Below are 23148 nucleotides of genomic sequence, written 5' to 3' on the forward strand. Positions count from 1 at the left end.
CCAAAACGCTAACTTCGTTTTGGGATGGGGAGAGGGGACGCATGCCGGTGTTGGCGGCGTTCCTGGTGTGTGATGGGTCCGAATCCATCATCTCTCTGTAGGGATAGAACAAGCCCATATCAATCGTACATCTCAAGTATCGAAAGATATCTTTTACACCAATCCAATGGCGTCGCGTTGGCGCAGAGCTATATCTAGCTAACAAGTTCACAATATATGAGATGTCCGGTCTTGTGCATGGAGCTAAGTACAATAATGCGCATATTGTACTTAACTAGGGCATTTCTGCCCCTAGCGCATCTTCGTCATCATCCTTTGAACGAAGAGGATCCTTTTCAAGATCAAGACTACGGACGATCATGGGGGTGCTTGAAGGTTTGACCTTGTCAAAATGCCTAAGCATTTATCAACACGATGCTCAAGTTCCAAACCGAGACATAATCGTGTTCTCCCATAATCCTTCATCTCAAAATCGGATTTCAAGTGTTCAGCGGTTTCCCTTAACTCTTTAAGGGCTTCTAATGAAGATCATGTCCAACATGAACCGCGATAGAATCTGAAACTTGTTATGGAAACGCGTGGGCATATCCCTTCCCAATCAAGTAGTCACTTTAGTGAGCGTTTCAACCTCTTTGTAAACGCGCTCCGTGGCCTAGAGCCACTTGACTTGGGTAAATGAATTTCACCATGAACCTTCATGTATATTCCATATCTAGATCCCCATAGAGATACGTAGTGACCACATTTGTAAGCTGCATGTTCAGTTATTCGGAAACTACCAAACTGACAAGGTAGTGGAGTGCAATGACATCCATTACGAGAGAATATGTCTCATCGTAGTCGATTCCAGGGCGTTTTGTGAGAAGCCTTGCGCCATAAGGCGAGATTGCCATCTCTTTTTCTCATCACACTTTCTAACGAAGACCCATTAGTCAACAGGTTTTATGTTAGGAGGTGTTGACATCACTAGCTCAAAAACCTTCCTCTTCGTTAGAGAATCCAACTTAACCTGGATCGCATCTTTCCATTTAGGCCAAATCTCTCTACGTTGGCATTCATTCATCAACGGAGCGTGGTTCGATATCATCTAACTCAACAAACTCATGCGCAACGAAATGCGTAACTACATCATCAATTATGATGGAGTTTCTATCCCACGTCTCATGTACACTAGTGTAAGTTTCATAGAGCTCTATATTCTCAGGAATAGGGTTCTAACGTTGAGGCGTCCCCCAACGATAACCATAACCCGGAAGATTCTCATGAGACGGATTATGAGTGTCGATGATCAAAGGATTGGAATGTGCCAAAGTATCCTTCGAATCCACGGGCCTCCCATGCATCCTAGTTGGGGCCATGGCCTGTAACGCCAGAGTGCCACTCTCTATGGCGTTGGCGCCATGCCTATCTCTGTGTAGGGTGACGCTACGTCCTCTCGTTGGGACGTCCATCATTGCAAGGCATGTTTGCAGCATATTTGTGTGATCTCGTCACTTTAGTAGGGATCGAGATGAGACATAGTGGGGACAGGCCACGACAATTCATGTCGTTCCTGCTGAACATCTGTGTTCTTATCTCCCCCTAACGACGGGAAAACTGTCTCATCAAAGTGACATCCGCAAATCTAGCGGTAAGGAGATCGCCATGCAAGGGCATGAAGTGGCGGACGATTGTTGGAGTCTCAAATCCAACAGAGTTGCTCATTCGTCTGTAAGGACCCATTATAAAGCGCTGTGGCGGCGCAATTGGCACATAAATGGCACACTCAAATATGCGTAAGTACGATATTTGTACCCAGTCACTAGCTGTAACGCAGAGGTAGATTGAGTGGCGGTGGGTCGTAGACGAATTAGCATTGCTGTATGCGATATTGCATCACCCCAAGAGGATAAGGAGATTGGGGTGCATTTCCAATGTCCTGACTACCATCGTAGTCGTTTCCGTGAGACCATTTGGGTTTTTACATGAGAATATGATATCCAACATCAGTCCCATGGTAATATCCATCGAAAGTCTTCGATGTAAACTCTCTAGCATCGTCAAGTCCAAGTGACGGAATAGGATGATCCGGGGAGTGAGCCCGTTGTCATATGATATTTGCTAGGAGTGTAGCATAAGTAGCATTACAGGTGGACAATGGCACAACACGGGACCAGCGTGTTTGCATATCAACCAACATCATGAGATATTTAAACGTCCGCAAGTTGGTTGAATCAGTCCACAGAATCCCTATGGATTCTATGTAAGAACATAATGAGTATTTTCATATCCTTTGCATAGGACGGTCTCAGTCCTAATTTTCCTAAGGAAGTGGCTTTGTAAAATGAGCGAGAGGCCTTAGAAGCAACCAAGGAGAGTTTTGGTTGGGCCTGAGCGTTTGAAACGCATATTGAAGCAAAGTTTGTGACTACATCACCCATCATGGTGTCATGACCATGGGAAGTGGCATCCATGGCGTTATAACCATGGGGATTGACATCCATGGCGTCATGGCCATGGGTAGCGCCATATATGGCGTTGTCACAAGGGACTTGGGCGGCCATATGGCGCCCCAAGACAGCTGCAGCGCCAGATGCTGCAATTGTTGCGGTCTTGCTAAGTCCAGGAATCAATTTTTGATTCTTGCTTCATTTCGCTCGAGGGTGTCCATGTGAAGTCTTTATTAGACGGATCACCATATCATGACCAGGGTGACTTATCCTGTCGAGACAAAGCCAATATGTGTCTAAATCCAAGAGATCTTCTCTCATACTTTATTGGATTTAATGGCTCGAATAGTGACATAGAGTCCACTAGAGAGACACATAAACTTCTCTAAGATGCGCCATCGTTCGCAATCATTAGAGGCATTGCAAAGGAACTCATTTCTGTTCTCTACATGCGTTTTCGCATGGAATCCGTTGGCTATCCATAGGTGCGAGTTGCCCTAGGAGCGTAGAGAGTTTCTGTGACATTAATCAAGGTGCCATTTGGCAAAGAGAACTTGGGCTATTCCATGTCCTTGAATTAATACTGATGGCCCAGCCATCATAGTCACAAGGTAACATGCTCATGAATCAAAATGGAGTCATAATGAAAAGAACTCAAAATTTTATTCATAAGCCAACGGAGTACATCATTGTCTCTTAACCATTAGGAGAATCTAATCCAAATGCTTAGCTAATGCAAAACAATGGTAGTCGTCTAACTTCTTTCGGTAATTCCAACGCAAATGTGACCAGGTGAGTAGGGAGATGTCGGTGGAGCAAAGCTCGCTTAATTACCACTTATCTCAAAACCTTCCTAGACATCACATTTACATTGAGTACGCCTACTTTGAAGAAAGACTAAACCATAGGCATCTACTAAAAAAATAATATGGCAATTGCCTACATCTCTTGGAAAATAAAGACTTAAACAGAATTGGCGATCTATTTATCCCAGCCAGATTCGTAGTCTTGAACCCTTCACTCTAGATCATCTTCTTGATCTTCTTGTTCTACATAGTGAGCTTCTCTTGCTTCACAAATATGTTTTGTAGGCGGTGACAAGTTCTTCACGAGCTCTACAAATGTGTGCCCAATGATCAGACACTCCACATTGAGAACCTACATCTCTTTGCTCAAACTCCATTGATTGAGGCGTTATGAAAGCGTCATTTAGATGGCTCTTAGTGTTGGTGGCGCCACCAACATGGCCAGAGGCGTTTCCTCCCTCTCTCTTTCCACGTTTACCTCTTCAGTTCCGTGTTCGCCTATTTTGGCAGTTACCTTCCCAAGTAGAGCGATTATATGGACCAGAATGTCCAAAAGTATCCCTAAGATTAGGGTTTCGCTCTTGGCGCCTTCTCTTTGGGGCGCGACTATAATTAGATTCCGGAATATGCTCTGTTCCCACGGATCTCGAATTATAGTTCTTCACAAGGATGTTGTCATGCTTTTCAGCGACATTCATAGCTCCAATGAGCTCATGAAACCTTGTGATCCGTCCTGCAGTAACATCGATTCGATAGTTCTTAGCAACCATCAATGCAGAGACGGGGAAGGTAGAGAGAGTCTTCTCAATCAACATCGCATCTGTGATCTCTTTACCACAGAATTCCATTAAGGATTTAATGCGAAGTGCTTCCGAGTTGTAGTCAAGAACTGACTTGAAATCACAGAAGCGGAGGCTATGCCATCTCACTTCTAGGTCAGGAAGCAGGGAGTCACGGACGTTGTCAAATCTTTATTCGAGTGAAAACCCACAGCCTTCTGGGCTCTTCTTCATTCATACACTCGTACTGGAGCGAATCATCCATATGACGAGTCATTAGGATGATGGCTTTCGCCTTATTTGCCTCTAAGGCTGCTCTATTTGCTTCCAAAGCTTGAGCTTGCTTAACAGTTAACACGTCCTGGCTAGGCTCGAGAATCGTATTCAAGATTCCATCGGCCTTGAGATGCTGACGGATATCACGAACCTACCTGTGATATTCAGAGCCAGTTGTTCCCAATGGAGCAAAGTCCAATTTGTTCAGGTTACTCATCCTGAAAGAGAACAAGAAAAGGGTTAGTTTCGGAGCGGGAAAAGCTACCACGAAAACATATAAAATTTCTGAGTGTAGTCGCTTCCAAGAAATTAGGAATTTCCAAGCGTAGTCGCTTCTAAGAAATTAGGGATTTTCTGAGCGTAGTCGCTTCCAAGAAAATCCGATTCCAAGAGGGGTTTTGGATTAGATCGAAACAATGATGTATGTGGTCGATCATAACTTCTCAACAAACTCTAAGTTTGGAGGACTCTACAAGCTCTAAGCTTGGAGTGAGCACGAACCCCCACAGTTCGGCTTTTGGTCTCCCCTATGAAGAAGAAAGGGGGGTAGAAGAAGGGATGTTGGAAGTCCCCGAGAAAAAAAAGAAGAAATTGAAAAACTTCAAAAACGGGAACTTTTAGAAAAGTTTACCTTGAAAAATAGCCGGAAATCTTGACCAAAAAAGATGTTGGTTGGGCTGTGCAGTGATACTGCAGGGTCGCTGGGAGGATGTCGCGAGGACGCTACGGAGATGTCGCGAGGACTGTTGCGGGGCCACTGCGGGGATGCGACTGCTGCGGGGATGTCGCGAGGACAGTTGCTGGGCCGCTGCGAGGATGTCGCGAGGCCGCGAGGACAGTTGCGGGGCCGCTGCGGGGATGTCGCGAGGCCGCGAGGATAGTTGCGGGGATGCTGTGGAGATGCTGCGAGGCCGCTAGTGAGTCGCGGTCGCGAGGGCAGGCGAGCGCGCGCGAAGGTAGATGGCAAGCAGTGCTTGCGGGCGCTACAGGGGCAGCGAAGCTAACCTGGTAGGGTTAGCGATGAGTTGCGACGCGGGGGCTGCGGGGGCAGTAGTAGCGTAGGCAAGGCAAATCTGGTGGAGCTTGATCAATTTCTGGGGTTTTGGTTTCTAAAGCTAGGGTTAGGGCTCGTGCTGATAACGTGTTGTAGAGAAACTGAAATTGAGAGGAATTTGTTGTGTATTCTCATTAATAATAGGGGCCTCTTTATATAGAGGATTACAATGCATAGAATCTCAATCATACAATGAAAGTAATTCTACATTGATTAGGATTCTAGATCCTTCTAATTAAATCCTATTACCACTAGGTCAAGTAACCTAGAGTTTGGGCTAAACACAAATTAGGTTTTCCTTGAACACTTAGTTATTTCCTTTACTTAATCATTTTTAATTTAGTTTCTATTTTCTAGGTACATTGGAATAAATGACAAGGAAATGAGCTTAAAGACACTTGAAGGATGTGAGACGTTGGAGATGACAAAGGCAAGGCACAAGGGATGCAGAAATGAGCTGAAATGAAGAAATGGAGTTTTCCTAGTCCGACTAGGAATCCCAGTCAACGCAGGAATCCTGATGAGGCTAGGAAACCTGAAGGCATTAGGAGACCACATGGCTTGAAGATATTATGGGAGATTAAATCTGATTTTTGCCATGGGAAATCATGGAGATAATGTGAAAATCATGGAGTTAATGTCAAAAATCAAGAGAGGATCAAGGATAAAGCCATGGAGAGATTTAAGGGAAGAAAGGTCCAAAATGCATCCAGATACATTGTCTAGGTTCATGCCTAGATATTTGGCCGAAAATTAAGAGAAAAATCAGAAATAATCATGGGAAAATCAGCAACAATATATTATGGATTGATTTTGGAGCTTTTTGATTGGTTGGATGACACAACAGAGCTGATGTGACGCTACGTGATTGGTCGAAGCTGTGTGGCAAAGCTTGGCCGTTCCCCTATATAAACCCCCCTAAGCTAGACGTTTAGACACACCAAAACACCATCAAACTACAACAACACAACACCTCTTCATTCAGAAAAATTCTCTCCATTCTCTAGTTGCGAAGTTCTGCGTTTTCAAGCAAGGAGAGGAAGAAGAAGAAGGAGCCGTGAAGATCATATCCTCCATCATCCACCTTGAAGGCTTGCTTCCAAGATTCAAGATCCAACCATCAAGCTCTCCATCTCCATCTCCACTCACGGTGTAATTCGTTCCTTTTCCTTGTAACCTTTTTGGTTTCCTTGTTTGATTTCGTATGAACTTGTTTCTAGTTAACAATAATGTTTAGGGCAAAGTTTAAGCCCAATTTCTATGTTTAAATAAAGTTTTCAAATTCTATGATTGTGATTCTAAGTTGCTTATGTGAGTTTGTTCGATTGAATTTGCTTTACAGAAAACTTTTATATGTTTATCTTATTTGGGTCGACACTTATAAGATTTGCATGTAATTGGTGCTAGATTTAGGCAAACGATTCACCTAATAGTTTTGTGAACCTAAATCACAAGTAGTAAAGACTTTGGACAAAGGTCGAATTCAATTGAAGAGGATTGCAAATAGGTGAACTTATTCATATTAGGTTGTGCACTTAAGTTGATAACCTTTCTCTATGCTTCTTGCGTTGAACATGTTTTGATTAGCTAGCTTTCTAGACTTTGATTGCATGTTTAATAGGATTGATCTAGGTGCTTTCACTTAGGTTAATTAGTAAAGGAAAGTAAAATATGGGAAATCATTTGTTTCGAATGTTTCACATGATCAACTTCTTTCTTATGACTTGGAAGAACAATTATAGGGTTTGAATCGAATTTGATTACATGGAACTGGTTTTGATCTTTGTTCCTTGCGTTCCACCCTTGTATATATGTTTTTACATTTTCTTTATTTTATTTATTAATTTTATATTCCTAAGACCCCCTTATTTGTATTTACTTGTATATATTTCTTTTTTTTGTTTTATTTTTGTAAATAATACTTTTAACTTTTTTTAATTAATTTATTTGTTTTTGCAATTACAGGTGTACCCTCAATCCCCGGAATAGAACGATCCCTATTTACTATATACTAACGATGACATTTGTAGGGTTAAATTATGCGCTTGCTTTTAGCGTATCACCTTTCCACAAGTCAACGCAGAAACAGTCAAGAATTAGGGCAGTGTAAGGCTACCGTTGGCTAGTCCACTATAGAACCCCCAAGAGGCCTAACTCAAGCCAAAGAGGAAAGGAGAGGTGGGATGAATCCCAAAGGCCCAACCCATAACCCTCACCTTTGCAACCTAAACCAGCAAGAGCTAGACCTCCAGTAAGTTCACCGAAGCCCCCCGTTACCACCAACTCAATCCGGTGGCCTCCTTAGCTGGAAACTGTGATGGCCATCCCATGCACCAATAACACAAGCGCTTTCCACGCTCATCAGAACAGCATCGCCCAAAGTCAACCTCAAACGAGCGAAGCACCTCTCACGCAATGGAGATCACCGTCCGATACTAACACGTCAATCCAATCCAAGAACCTGATGCTGACACCGAACCCAAACCACTGCGCGATAAAACACCTCCGCCACATTAAGGGGACACAGAGCCGCCCTCCTACTTCGCTCGCCTGCAAGAACCGAAGCTGAAGGCGCCTTGTAGTAGTCATAGAACCTGCCGGGTCGCTGGCGCCCTACTTCACGAAACTAGAGTTTTTGTATCAGGCTTTGCCAAAAATGGAGCTAGTCGTTTCCCGATCCATATACACATCACTTTGTTAGTAATAGAAAAGTATAGTTAAATATTCATTTACTATAAATATGTTTGCCAAACTTCCAAAAAGCCTCGTACGTTAACCAAATTATAAGCTTTTATTTTTTTTTTAATCACATTAACAACTCATAATGAAAACAATTTTTTTTTTTTCGTGAATCGAGCTTACAATCTTCCACATTATACCAAAAAAACACTAGTAACCAAATTACCTTTTGCCTTGTAACTTCATTTCTACAGAAATTGGCCTTCATATATTTCAGTTTTCACTTCCACTCTTTTCGTGTTCATATATTTGAGCTTCATACAGAGTGAGGGCACAGTGGGACTAAAACTGCGAAGAAGATGCCGATAAGCACGACGGCGATCGGAGCCCTATTGGGACTGGGCACCCAGATGTACTCCAACGCCCTCCGCAAGCTCCCTTACATGCGCCGTAACCTCTCTTCTTCTTCTTCTTTCAATTCATTTCTTATTGACTCTCATCAAAACCCTAATCCCCCAATGTCCGATGATCCGATTCAGATCCATGGGAGCACGTGCTGGGCATGGGTTTGGGTGCACTGTTCGTAAACCAGCTCGTCAAATGGGACGATAAGCTCAAGGAGGACCTTGATAAGATGCTCGACAAGGCCAAGGCCGCCAACGAGCGCCGCTATTTTGGTATTTTTCTTCAACACTGATTTCAAATTTTGACAATTTAGTTCAATTTTGATTGTCCGTGGTTGTAATTGTGAAACCCAATAGATAAAGTTTCGGTCTTGACTGTTAAGCTCGTTTTGTTTTGTGAGGATTTGGGGAATTTGGAAAACACCTTAAGAACCAATTTCTATGGTAGTTGATATGCTCTTGGTGTTAATGGTGGGGGGTTATGGAGAGAAATGGATGAAAGTTTTGGTTTTTAGAGTGTTGTGGTTATTATGTGTGGTTTGAACATTTTGAGAGGCGAAGCTAGAACTTGTTGTATGTGCGAATGGATAGCAGGGTGAGGATTTGTGAGACATATGCAGTGTGTCTCTCTAGCTCAAGGTGGGTTTCTAGCTCAAGGTGGGTTGCACCTCATCCTTTCTAGAAAATTTGAATTGAGCGGGCTTTGTCGATGTTTCTAACCAGGAAACCTCAGTATTTTGGTTCTTCCTTTTAATATAACCATCTAAGTTATTATCTGACAATAAGATGATTAAAAGATTGTGTATGCTAGGATCTTAGGGATATGGAGGGAGATGAATGAAAGTTTGTGGTTTTTAGGTGGTTACTGCTATATGTGAGGTTTGAGGTTTGAACCTTGTCAGGGACAGAGTATGACATTTTATATTTGCAAAAGGATATAAGGTGTGAATTCGTAAGTCATAATGTGTTGTTTCTCTCTAGCTCAAGGTGGGTTGCACCCTATAAATGTAGGTCTTTCAAAGAAATGTGAATTCAGCAGACTATCTTGATATTTCTAACTAGGAATCCCTGTATTTTGTTTTCTTCTGGCTATGTAGTTCATTATGCAACTCATAATATTCTTGAAAGGTGAAGGTTAAGAAAAATGTATATGATGCTAGGATCTTAGGGCTATGAGATGCTTTGTATTTGGAGATTGTTTTTTGTTTCGTAAACTCTAATTAGGTTGCAAACTTAATTTCTTTGGTCGCTTTCTGGTATATGTTTTCTCTTTAATTGTTAAGTTTTTTTTCTTTTCATTGCCTATATTGTGATAATAGATCTGCAATCTTGTCCATGCATCATTTTCCCACTTTCACCTGCTTATCAGACTGCCCCCCCCTTTAATGACAAAACCATGAAGAATCACAAGCATATTTGTTAGTGCAATTTTCCCGGTGAATCATAACGGGCAAGATAAAAGTTTGTGAGAGTGTACTGATCATTCGGTATTGCTTGTACAAGCTAATCCTAAAACCTGTACCCATGAAATGATGTGAATTTTGCTCTCCATGCTCTTCCATTCTGTCCATTTATCAGATTCCTGTCCATCGCTCATTCATTCATTCTTTTATTTACAGTTTCAGCCCAAAGTCCTCGTTACTTTCATATCCCTATGTTTCCAAACTAGTAGAAACTTCGTCAGGTCACTTGCTCTAGGAAATCTTAGCAGGAGCAAAAAAATTTGTTAATTATTATGATACTAGCATTCTAATTGCTTTGGCAGTTTTATGGTTTATTTTTTTGGTTGTGTGTGTGTAAAATTGTTGTCTTAAGCAATAGCAGTGCTCCTACTACTTTTTCCTTTTCTTTTCTAATAAATTGAGCAAATGAAAATGAAGCTACATTTCTTTTCTTCTGATTTAGTATCTGTAAATGTAACTTTCATATGGTTCCTCTAATTTCTTATTCTGATTTGCAGATGAAGATGATGAGTAGCTTGCATCTGGGTTTGTTGTGGCATGATCCAGTCCCAAGATACCTTTGGACCTTAAAGCTGTAGGCACTTTTTTTGCTTTCGATGTAAGGTTGATATTTTTGCAAGTTGAAAACTTCCCTGACCTTTTTAAGATGCATAAGTGTTGTTATACTTTAATTTTGCAAAGATGAACGCAGTGCCTTGTGCATTATTAATAAATGGAATGATTCATTAGTTCTCCCAGCTGCATTATATTTTAAAAACAGAGCTGCGTTTTTTGGCAACAGGGTATAAATCATTCTTTATATGATGTGGAAAGCTCAAGTAGCTATTAGAGGTTTAGTTATGTATCATGATGTATTAATATGAACGTTTGGTGATGGTGCTAAAGTTATATAAACTAGTTCTAGAAGTAAATAAATCAGGGTTAAGATGGTGTCATGGAAGAGAGAAGTATTGGTATTAAAATGTAGAAAAATGATTTAATAGGGGATTTTGCCCCGATAAAGTTGTAATATGACAGTTACATACATAAAAGCATCTGTTTCTGAACCGAACAATATTGTGAATTCATTGTTGGTGAATTGATGTGTTACAGAATATAGTGAACGTTAAGGGTAAAAATGAAGAAATCATCTGCAAATCACTTGCTACAGGTTTTTTTTTTTTTTTTTCTTTTCTTTTGTGAAGTGGGTGTGTCAGGCATCTGTTTGTGAAGTGGTTTGCTCAGGGCATTCCCTGTGAAGTGCTATTTCTTATTATCCATCAGCAAAGTAAACATCTTAAATATGGATGACCTTTTAGTTGGAGCTTTTAAAAGCAGTTTGACCAAATGTTTTAAGCTGAATTGGTAAAAAAGAAACCAACTCCCCAAGTCTTCACTTTTGGGATTTTTGTGCTATTAGGTCAGTGGATCTGCAGCAGCTAGACCTTTTTTGTTTTTGTTTTTTAACTGAGTTTGAATCATAGTATTGAATCTTTGGCTTTGATAGTTTGATTGCTTGAGTGCAGGTTTCTTTAAATTTAATTTCCTTTGAGGGCCAATAATAGTGTTGTAGAGAAGGAACATACTGCACCAAAATGGAAAGATATTCATATTTGAAAGAATTGCAGAAATATAATGGTGAAAACAATACCATTGATTCATAGATAGATATAAACTCTTTACAAAACGATGCCATTGACATTTGCCTCAAAGAGAGCCTATTCCAGCTGCTTACATATGGCGTCAACAATGCATTATAGTTGCTAGCCAAAAACTAAACCCGTGTATTTATTCTCATATCAGACTCTATCTACATTCATCTTATCAAACTCCACCATCCTATGATTGAAAACATGTAATAACTGATCACAGGCTTGCCGTGATGAAGGCCTCTCTGCCGGGCTGGTTTTTGTGCACTGCAGTGCTATCTCTAGTACTTGGAATGCTGCATATTCTTCCCCGGATAAGAGTGGTCTCAGTGCAGGGTCTATCAATTCCTCACGAATTTGATCTTGCATTTCAATATGCGTCTCCACCCATCTCACCATGTCCATCTCCGCTCCAAAAGATGCATCCGTCGGCATTTTTCCGCTGACGAGCTCCATTAGCACAATTCCCATGCTGTAGACATCACTCTTTTCTGTCGCCTTGAGCGAATATGCATACTCTGAAATCATATGAAGTTTTGTTAGGAATCCACCCAAATTCCGAATCCAAAATAATTAGAAACAGTAATCCAAAGCAAAAAAAGTTTAGTACCTGGGGCTATGTAACCGTAGGATCCAGCAAACCATGTAGTTGATTCTGTGTTGGACTCAAAATTCTCATTGAGTGTCTTGGCAAGGCCAAAATCCCCAAGATGTGCCTCCATATTCGAGTCTAGCAAGACATTGCTTGATTTAATGTCCCTGTGAATGATCTTTGGCACACAGTCATGGTGGAGATACTCCACTCCTTGAGCTAACCCAACTGCAATCTTTAACCTTGCTTCCCAATCAAGGCTCTTCTTCTTGCTGTTAACTTGTTCTTTGTGTATCCAATCCCATACGCTTCCATTTTCCATGTACTCATAGATCAACAGATTGGAGCCTGCTCCCTTGTTGCTACAATACCCCATTAGCTTCACTAAATGCCTGTGCCTTATCCTCCCAAGCGTCTTAATCTCCCTTGTGAAGCTTTTATTTGACATAAGGTCATCCTTGTACAAAATCTTCTTCACTGCCACAGTTTCTCCGGTAGACAATTCAGCTCTGTAGACTACTCCGGATCCTCCTGATCCGATCATAAACTCTTTACTTAGATTGTTGGTGGAATCCATGATGTCTTTCCACTTGAAATCTGGCTTGACAGAACCATTTGAAAATAGCAGTCTCCGCTTAGCATGAGAAGAACTCGATGAGTACACGCAGTTCACTTCACTGGCTTTTCTAAGCGCTTCTCGCCTGTGTTTCAAGAAAGAAGCAGCTCCAAATATTAGCAGGGCAATTGCAGCTAAAGTACATAATGCAGAAATGACTACCACAGTCAATTCATTTGGGCCTGACTGGTTCTTGCTGCCATTGCAGCTACCAAGAGGGTTCCCACAAAGATGTAAATTTCCTGCAAAGGCCTCGGCTGGCCAGTGTGAGAGTTGCTTGCTCAATTTTCCTTCCAGATTGTTGTAAGTGAGATTAAGCTTTCCCAAGCTACTCATTGCACCAATTGTAGAGGGGACTTCTCCACTAAGTTGATTGTGAGATAGATTAAGCGCCTCAAGTTTTGATAGTGTCCCAATAGATGCTGGGATCTGACCATTCAGTTTATTGGAACTGAGGTCTAACATGCTCTGAAGATTTTGGAGTTGTCCAACCTCATAGGGTATGTCACCATCAAAGCTGTTTTGTGAGAGCCTAAGCTCATAGAGGTTGCCTAGCTTACCAATGGCTGGAGGCATTGGTCCCGAGAATTGGTTGTGGTCGAGGTTTAGGACATTGAGAGAACCCAGGTTGCCAATCTCAGCAGGGAGGGTTCCATTGAGCAAATTATCATTCAAAGAAAGCACTAGCAGTTTAGAACAATTGAACAACTCTTGGGGAAGCGGCCCTGTGAATCGATTCGAGGAGAGCTTCAACTCTCCTAGCTGAGGCAAACTTCCAAGCCACATGGGAATGATGCCAGAAAGAAGGTTGTCATTCAAATCAAAATGAGACAATTTCTTGCACGATGAAAGCTCAGCTGGGATTGGTCCAGTGAGTGAATTCCCTGACACATCTAACAGTGATAGCTCACTGATTTTTCCCAATGTAACTGGGATTGGACCCGTAAATTGGTTGTTCCCCAATCTCAACCTCTCAAGGGAGGTTGAATTTCCCAGATGGGGAGGAATCTCACCATCAAAGGCATTGTCAGTGACATCAAAAGAAAGGAATGAATTCGAGCTACATAATGCAGCAATGCTTCCATTCAATTTGTTTTTCGACAAATTCACTCTAGTCAAATTCACCATATTAACCAATGTTTCAGGAAGATTACCTTCAAGTGAATTGTTGTATAGCATGAACTGCTGCATTGCTTGAAGAGACCCAAATGTAATAGGAATGCCACCAGACAAACGGTTATCCGCCAAGTCCAGGATAGTCAGTTGACGACAGTTGCCCAATGCGGCAGGAAGCTCACCCACTAGCTCATTCTGCCTGATATGAAGAAAGTTCAAATCTTTGAGCCTCCCAATAGTGATTGGGATCTCCCCACTGAACTTGTTCCCAAAGAAGTCAATCATCTGCAAACTCGAACAATTCCCAATCTCAATTGGGATTTCACCACTTAGCTGGTTATCATAGAGATACAAAATCTCTAGCTGCCCAAGCATACCAATCTCTTTCGGCAGAGGACCCTGCAAATTGTTGTGATACAAAACAAGAGTCTGAAGATTGCTGAGGTTGCCTATATAAGGAGAAATTGAACCAGCCAAGCTGTTGTTGTGGAGCAAGAGGTCAGTTAACTCCACCAAGCCATACAGTTCGAGTGGAATTGATCCACTGATTGAGTTGTTGGACAAGTCAAGTTGCTTCAGGGATTGACACTGGCTCAGCTCAGCTGGGATTTCGCCGAAAATTTGAGAATCAGATATCACCAAGTGCTCCAAACTAGTTGCATTGGAGCATATAGTCTTTGGTATAACACCAGAGAGATTGTTGTTGGACAAAACCAAGTAAACCAGTTGACCCATGTTACCTAGTTCCTCTGGGATTCCTCCTGTGAGCTTGTTAATGGACAAATCAAGATTCTGAAGATTGCCCAATTGAGCCAAGGACTTGGGTATTGCACCCTCGAGTTGGTTCCCCATAAAGTTCAGGTACCCGAGTTGACTCATCCCACCGAGTTGACTCGGTATCTCCCCGGAGAGGCTGTTGTTGACCAAGTTGAGTAGCTGGAGATTGGTGAGCTGACCCAATTCCCCGGGAATCGAGCCGTTGAGTTTATTTTCAGCAGCCGTGAACAGAGTGAGACTAGAACAGTTCCCCAACTCGGCCGGAATTGGACCCTCGAGTTGGTTCTGCTGGATGATTAAATTCTCCAGCTGACCGAGCCGGCCGAGTTGGGGTGGTATTGGACCGTTGAGACCACATGACGCCACCGCAAGGGTGACCAAATTGACAAGGTTACCAAATGAGGCTGGAATGGACCCGGTTAGCTCATTGTCACCGATTCTCATGACCCGGAGACTCGTGAGCGAGCCGAGTTCACTCGGGATGGGTCCACCGAGTCGGTTCGTAAAGAGGAGCAAAGATTCCATGGACGAGAGGTTTGAGAGGGCTGGTGGGATGGGTCCCGTGAGGCCGTTAGAAGAGAGATCGAGGTGGAGCAGGTACTTCAAACTACCGAGTTGGGGAGATATTGACCCGCCGAGTGACGAGTCGGAAAGGTTGAGTCCGACCACTTGGACCGAGTCATCGACCGAGTCAGACCCGCATGTCACTCCTCTCCAAGTACAGAAATTTGGGTTGCTTTCAGACCATCCATGCAAGGCTGTTTCGGATATTGGGTCCTCCAAAAACGTCTTCTTCACCTCCAAAAGCACTTTTAGAGTCGTATTGGCGGTATTGCTATCGAGCTCTGCCTCCACAAAAATAGAAGAAATGACAAGAAGAATAAGAAAAAGTGGTAAAGTTGACATCTTTGTTGTTGTTATAGCCATTGCTCTGTTTCATTCAGAACAGAGTAAAAAACAGCGCAACTGTTTCATTCATATAAAAGAATGGATCAAAGGGTTGAGGGTTTTTGGTGGTGAGGGAATTGAAGGCGGTAGTAAATACTTGGGTGGGTGGAAATAGTGGTTGAATGTTGGTCTTGGGTTTTGAGATGAGGATGCATGGAACTATGAGAAGCTATATATGGTTCTTGAAGTGTACAAAAATAAAAGATGGTAATTGCATGCATTGGAAACTTGGGGGGTTTTGATGAGGCCTAAGAATTGGTGAATTCAAAGAGATAAGACTAGAACAACCATATCAATGAGGCCACAAGTTTTGTCAGCTGTAGACTGCAAACATTTCACATTAATGAGAGCAGACCTATACAGAACAGTGTGGTCTTAAATAAAGGGATAGAGATGAAGGTCAAACTGGGTCAGAGAGGAAATTGTTTTTTTAAATCATTGAATGGGAATGGGAATGAGAATAGGTACAAGAAAGGTCAGAGAATAAGAAAGGCACAAATTTTAGTAGTGAAATGGGGAAAGATACAGAGGGAGTGAGCTGGGTTTTGTGGTTGATTGAATGTGAAGTTAAAGAAGATATGGGGCTGCTGCTACTGCTTACACGGAGAAGATACAGTAGTTGGGTGACCGACAAGGAACGATTGTCGTGGGTTTACGAATTTGGGTGTGTTGGTTCAAAAATGAAGAAGACCCTACAGTGAAAGTGAGCGGTTGGGTTTCCATTTTAAATGTATGAACAGTTCAACAATTGGAATGAATAAGCTTTACAAAGTCAAACAGAGTCCCCCCAAACCCTTGTCATTCCCCACGTAACCCAACTAATTACTTCTGAATTAATTGCACAATGCTTTTCAATCACATATTAAACATTGGAAATTATTCTATGCACCTAACCCTTATAAAATAATCTCAACCCTTGATATTTATTATCAATTTTATTTTTAATAAACAAAAAGTGTATTTAATGCAATCTAACCATTCATTTATGTTGGTGCAAGTGCACGGCGGGGGATGAAATCTGCTGTCCCCAAAAATACTGTGCCAAGAAAATATTTTCTTAATCTTTATGGACCAATGAATGCATGAGGACAGGTTTGGCACAGGGTATTAGGGACAGCAGATTTCTTCCCGCACGGCGGTGCTCTGAATAATCTCTCATTAAACATATGAGAGTAACGTTTTAGAGTGGAGAGGATTGTATGCACTGACAGTACACTTGCACTGTCGGTTATTTTAATCTCTAAAAAAATAACAGTCACTCATCTAATCCACCCCTTTATATATTTTAATATCAAAAAAATTACATCCATTCATATTGCAAGTACCCATACACTGACGGTGCATGGAATACACTCTCCGTTTTAGAGTGAGAATCTGTTAACTTCATAATACAAAGTTAACTTTCTCGTTTGAGCTTTATAATTTAGATCGTCATTAAAAAATTATTTTATGATAGAGGGGTGAAATTTACACTCTACATTTTACAGTCTACACTTCATATTTTTTTGTTTTTTTATTTTTTTTGTAGTGTGGATTGTAGAATACGTGATGTAAGATACTACTAAAAAAGAAAAAAACATAGAGTGTGAATTGTAAAATGAGGAGTGTAAATTTCATTACTCTTATGATATTTATTTTCATTAGATCGATGCCTTCATAAACTTGTTTTCTAATATATTGATTTTGCAGTTATAGATCATATAAATTATAAATACTAGACTTTTTTTTAATTACATTACAGCTAATCGCTCTCGAGTTATTGACTAAAAACTCGTGCATAATTGGAGCTAAACACTAAACATGTACTAAACAGATGTTTAATAGGCTCTTATATATAAGAGATCAGGAGTTCGAGCCCCATCAAGGGTGGGAATGGGGTGGGGTTTTTTTTTTTTTAAAAAAAAAAAAAAAAAAAAAAAAAAGGCTCTTAACTTTTAACGGCGGCATGTGAGGCAACACAAGGGCCAAGGCGTTATAACGAAAAAAATTAAGTAGAGGACATTTTTATTTTGGCGAAAGAGCAGAACAAAAAGGGAAATCAAGGGCCAAAAACCCAGAAATCCAGTTCCACCCCAAACACAGACCTCAGGGGGAATAGGAGCAGCATTATTCAAACAAATGCGCCAGGTAGGGAAAACTAATGTGCTTCCTTCCATTAAATTAATCGAATATCTCTTAGTAAAATATCTTTGCTTGAGGATTAATGCATCATATTCATACCCTTTGAAAAAGTGAATTGTACTTTATAGTTTATGTCATGGTCTATTGGGTTTGAGCTACCAAATCCTCATGTCCTTTTGTGGAGATTCGTAGTTGTTTTGATAAGCTTGGTTTGCATGATAACCCTATGTGTTACTCCAAATTAAGAGTATGTTTCTTTTCTCTTTGCCCCCACTCAATTATGCAAAGCTTTGTCATATCTTAATCAACACATTATATTTCTTATACTCTTCCTCCATTTGTGCATGCAAACAAATTAACTCCAACCTACTTCATCAAATTATATATATGGACAAGCTGTTAATGATTTTCATAAGTCTTGTAGTACGTTATAATTTATATGGGGTTCTTTCAACTTAATTTGCTCCTTTTTCTTGCACCTAATTGATTAATCAAACATCTTATCATTATCTTTCTAAGTAACAATGTCGATGTCCTCTATTCAACATCGAGGTATTTCATCATCAATAGACCAGTCTTCTCCATAGTAGGCCATGTCCTTCAACATTGTATATAACTCCAATCAAGTTGATGGATAACAAAACTGTCATGCAGTTAATATAAGTATTCAGAAGTTAATATGAGCAAGTAATTAAATTACAATGGCTTTTGTTGTTTTTATTTGGTAAACAACCACACAATTCTAGTTCTTCTTTCCCACCATAGAAAGTTGGTGAGAAGTGAAAACCCTAGCAATTAATAATAATGAAGCAAGCAGTAGTGAATTAACTCGTACCTGTTTCCACCCTAACGTCCAAGTAATAATATATCTATACAATTAACTGATAACCCCCCATATCCCTACACCGCAGAGAGTTCAGCCTCTGGCCCTCTGCATGTCGATAACACCATGTGAACCTCTGACGTACCGATCGGAAAAACCATGTGAACCTTTTCCCTCAGTTTACCCCCACCCAGCCCTTAGAAAGATCTGCTAGCTAGCTAGCTCAGTAGTATCATAGTGTATACTTTATTCGACAATGTATCATATCGATTATTGTATCTCTCCTAGTATCACATTGATTCGATGTGGAAGTTCGAGTTTAGGTCTACATCGATCAAATATTACTGTGTTTGACAACATCGACTTATTGTCTTGTAGTTCAGTAGATTTTGATGTTAATGGAGCTAATGTACATCTGACAAATATAGTCCTGATCATGATGAACAATTGGAGATATATAAGGAGGCTAGAGTTCTTTGTCTCAAATTAGTCATCGTCTCATCGATGTTAGTTCAGGATCTTATTTTCGTGATAAATAGAAACTCAATCATAGCGATTGATATTACTTACTCTAGATGGTCCTGGACATGTGATCACTGATAAAAGTCTATGAACTATGATCGAGCTCGTTTCAGAAAATTTATTTTACTTGCATGCATGTCATGGTTTCAATAAACAAAGAAGTCACAATCGTTTCTTTGCTTATTGAATATTGATTAATGCAAGACTAGCTATCTATCTAGCTAGCTCCTTGATTTGTCAACCAAATGTTCAAGTTCATGACCATCCGTGATAGTGTGCTGAGGTAATACTTACAAAAACTATATAGATTATTACTTGAAGATATAGATCAGAAAGGAATATTAACTTTTCATCAATTAATTACTATATTAACTAATAAATTAAACTAGCAAGCTTGCATTGGATGCAACCAAGAGATTCCCGTATGAATATATAGTCATTTAAATTAGTTTAATTACTAAGCGAAGTCATGCTCTATGATATATGAGTTAGAATCAGGACCAGGTGGTGAAAGATAGGAGGAAGGAATGAGTAGTTAGACAATTACAAAAATGATGACATATTTTGTAGAATTTAGGTGCATATATGTGCTTTGTCCAAGAGAATAGGACAGAGATGATCATACTTAAAAGAGTCCTTAAACTCTTAAAGCCATCACACCCCATTCACAATATATCCTTCCAATTATTTAGTAGACAGTTTGTTGACTTCTAATTCATATATAATCTATAGGATAAAATTCACGGAGTCACGAATAATGTCTAAATTTAATTTTCTGCATCATCTAAGTTATGGAAAATTCTACAAAATGTTAACGTATGACATGCATACAATTGCCTTAAAAGTGGTAATTTGAGTCCTCAAAATAGTAATATTAGTCTTCAAAGTGGTAACATGAGTCCTTAAAGTGGTAAATTTTCTTAGTTTACCATATGAGTCCTCAAAATAGTAATATTAGTCCTCAAAATGGTAACATGAGTCCTTAAAGTGGTAAAAATAGTTGATGTATGAGAAATGTTAACATACCATAGCTTTACCCCTAAGTTGTTATTTAATTTTTTTAAGTGTGAATAAGGTACCTGAATTTTTAAATTCAACTAGTTAATTATGATTCTTCTTCGTTTTGCAAATATATACTTGAAATTTCATGTTTGACATGTAGATTTTTTTGATATCAAGTTCACATCATGGCAGACCAAATTGTCAAACATATATATGAAATCTTGTGTGTCAATTGAAGATGAGGATATATAGTTAGCTATAGAACAAATATACGAGAGGTACGTTCGAACTTGCATGATGCAGGGACAGCTAAGTGATCGACCAACATTTCTCACTGCAAAAATATTATTACAATTATTCCTTCACACAATTATGTGAAGGAATTGAAATAATTAAATAGCTTTTTGGTTCTTGACTAATGTTGTCTCATTTCAGAGAGTAGTCAACATCTTGAGATATATATTAATATTATCTTCGATATCTTCATATCACATGGCTACGTGGTAATTATTAGTAGTAAAACTGTTAAAACGGTGGAGATTTACATGATGATCGAGTAGGTCAATTGAAACACAAACATTAGGTAATTAGCACAACCCAGTTTGACAGTTCTGGAAGCTTTGAGAGTTTAGCTCGATCTGATCGATTATGGAGCTGATGGACCAAAAGCATATATAATCTGTGGCAATTTGGGAAAGAGCTAACTAGAGCACCTTCACCAACTTCAATTTTTAGTCTTCTTTTTCTTTCTTATATAGGCAAACCTTCGTCATCCTTGAGAACTTTTCTGTTCTAAATTACTAGGTCAGCACTTCCAAAAGCAAAAGAGGTTAGGTTCTATTGGTGGTTGGAGTTTTCAGATTACGCCTGAACATGCACTCTGGGGAGTCTGGGCTGATCAGGTTTGGGACTTTCAATCTGCCTAACCCAAGTTACTCGATATGCCGGCCCAACTAAATTTCCATGATTAATGCAGTTTTTTTAGACAAATTCCACTTATCATTTCTCATTCCTTGAATGAAGAATGATATTGCTTTCCAACACCATTGGTTCATGTTGATGTTGAGTGTGATTGTTGAGTCCTAACACTCTTTGACATCGGATATATTGTGGACAACATATATTTCACATTTTCGTAAGTAAATGATGACTCATAGATTAACTCATCTCACTATCACTCTTGGTGGAGATTATGTTAGTTTAAACGAGACTTATGCATGCTATTATTAGCATCATACACCTTAGACATGTGAAACCATGCAAATAATAGCATGCACCTCAAAGGGGTTATTGGCCGAAAGGAGGGAGCTGTTGAATCCAATTGTCACACCAGATATTAATAGGCTCACCATTCCCTGCCTGCCACCGCATTTCAGCTTCCAGCACAAACCTTGAAGTGAAAATAGAGATTCAAGAATCTAAGAGTTGGGAATGTTGAGAATGTGTATAAATATAACTCCCACATTGGAAAAATATAACTTTGCTTATGAGTTTATAAAGGTTTGGGCCTCTCCATCCATTGCCAATTGGTTTTGGATGTGAACCTCAGATTACTTTATTATGGTATCAGAGCGGGTTACCCACGTGTTTGGTTTCAGCGATGGCCACACGTGCTCACCGTCACCCAATATAACTTGTCCACGTGTATGGTTTGAGAAATTGCCACACGTGCGGGGGCGTGTTGAGAATGTGTATAAATATAACTCCCACATTGGAAAAATATAACTTTGCTTATGAGTTTATAAGGGTTTGGGCCTCTCCATCCATTGCCAATTGGTTTTGGATCTGAACCTCAGATTACTTTATTAATGTTAAACAGCGACAAGCGTGGCCCGTGGCCCACCATTGTACCGATACTGTCCCAACTTAACCACCCGTTAGGTGTTGGGTTTTAATCACAAAATGCCTCGGTACAATTGGGTGAGATCCACCCACTTATAAGTTATATTTTATTTGTCACTTTTCCAATGTGGGATCTTTCCTCTCCAACACGCCCCCTCACGTGCAACCTAACTCTAGGTCTGCACGTGAAATTAATTAACAATCCAATTCCCACATTGGGGATTGGGACACAAGTCTCAATATGAGACTCGGCCAATATAACAATCCAAGACCCACATCGGATACTTGGTAACAATCCAATCGGAATTTTCCGATGGCAATATAAGGAACCCAAATTCAGGCCCATGACAATTGGAGACGCAATTGAAGAGAGACCCGCTCTGATACCATGTTAAACAGCGACAAGCGTGGCCCGTGGCCCACCATTGTACCGATACTGTCCCAACTTAACCACCCGTTAGGTGTTGAGTTTTAATCACAAAAGGCCTCGTTACAATTGGGTGAGATCCACCCACTTATAAGTTATATTTTATTTGTCACTTTTCCAATGTGGGATATTTCCTCTCCAACAGGGAATAACAAACAAATACAATCTTAATCAACCGAACTAAAAACATATAATTTCCTAATCAAATGCATAAAATATCTCTAATTATAATCGGGTTAATTTACTAGTGTGCAATCACATATTCACTTTTTAAAATATATAACGAGTTCAAATTTCAAAATTGATGACAATGTTTTGCCTATATTCGATATATGTCACTACTCTTTGAAGAAGTTGATGAGTTTTGGAATATCTATCAAATTTTGAAAGTTCCTTTCAATTATTAAACAAGAAACATGCATGCAAACAATTTGTCCACATATACAAGCCTTGATCATTTTCTTACTCAATTAAGAAACCAAACCGGGTGAATTGAAGTTTCACAATCTTAATTGTAGTTTAAAAATAACAATTTTCGTTAGAAAACCCAATAGATCGAACCAATAAATCCTACATGGGATCAAACACGTACAATTAAATATACTAGTGAAGAATCTATTAGATTTTGTGAAAGTCAAAATCCCTCGCCCACAAAATAATTTCAGGAATAATTCTCAAGCTCAACATGCCGGCATGTCATCTCGTTTTAGCTGGGTGTGCTTCCCACGTAGTCCTCAGCTAATCAATAATCAACTCCAATATTCCAATATCTTCTAACCAATACATGCAATATATAAATCAAACCTTGTCAACACCTCTTCATTGGAAGCAGAAACCAGTAGTC

At 40.0% G+C, this 23148-nt stretch overlaps 2 protein-coding genes across 2 annotated transcripts; one reads left to right on the forward strand and one right to left on the reverse strand.

Annotated features, from left to right (window-relative positions):
• The first annotated feature begins 8299 nt into the window (after positions 1 to 8299).
• LOC133732524 (uncharacterized) lies at positions 8300 to 10624 on the forward strand. The gene is made up of 3 exons (XM_062160096.1): positions 8300 to 8473; positions 8563 to 8700; positions 10388 to 10624. Exons 1-3 carry the CDS (start codon positions 8383 to 8385, stop codon positions 10402 to 10404), a joined length of 246 nt encoding a protein of 81 aa, XP_062016080.1. The 5' UTR covers positions 8300 to 8382; the 3' UTR covers positions 10405 to 10624.
• Positions 10625 to 11497: 873 nt separating this feature from the next.
• LOC133728810 (LRR receptor-like serine/threonine-protein kinase GSO1) lies at positions 11498 to 16245 on the reverse strand. Its single transcript, XM_062156248.1, has 2 exons — positions 12129 to 16245; positions 11498 to 12036 (listed from the first exon to the last, which is right to left on the reverse strand). The coding sequence occupies exons 1-2, from the start codon at positions 15544 to 15546 to the stop codon at positions 11669 to 11671; spliced, it is 3786 nt and encodes a 1261-aa protein (XP_062012232.1). The 5' UTR covers positions 15547 to 16245; the 3' UTR covers positions 11498 to 11668.
• Positions 16246 to 23148: the final 6903 nt, after the last annotated feature.

The sequence above is a fragment of the Rosa rugosa genome, chromosome 2 (genome assembly GCF_958449725.1).
Source record: "Rosa rugosa chromosome 2, drRosRugo1.1, whole genome shotgun sequence".
In the NCBI taxonomy this organism is placed as follows: domain Eukaryota; kingdom Viridiplantae; phylum Streptophyta; class Magnoliopsida; order Rosales; family Rosaceae; genus Rosa; species Rosa rugosa.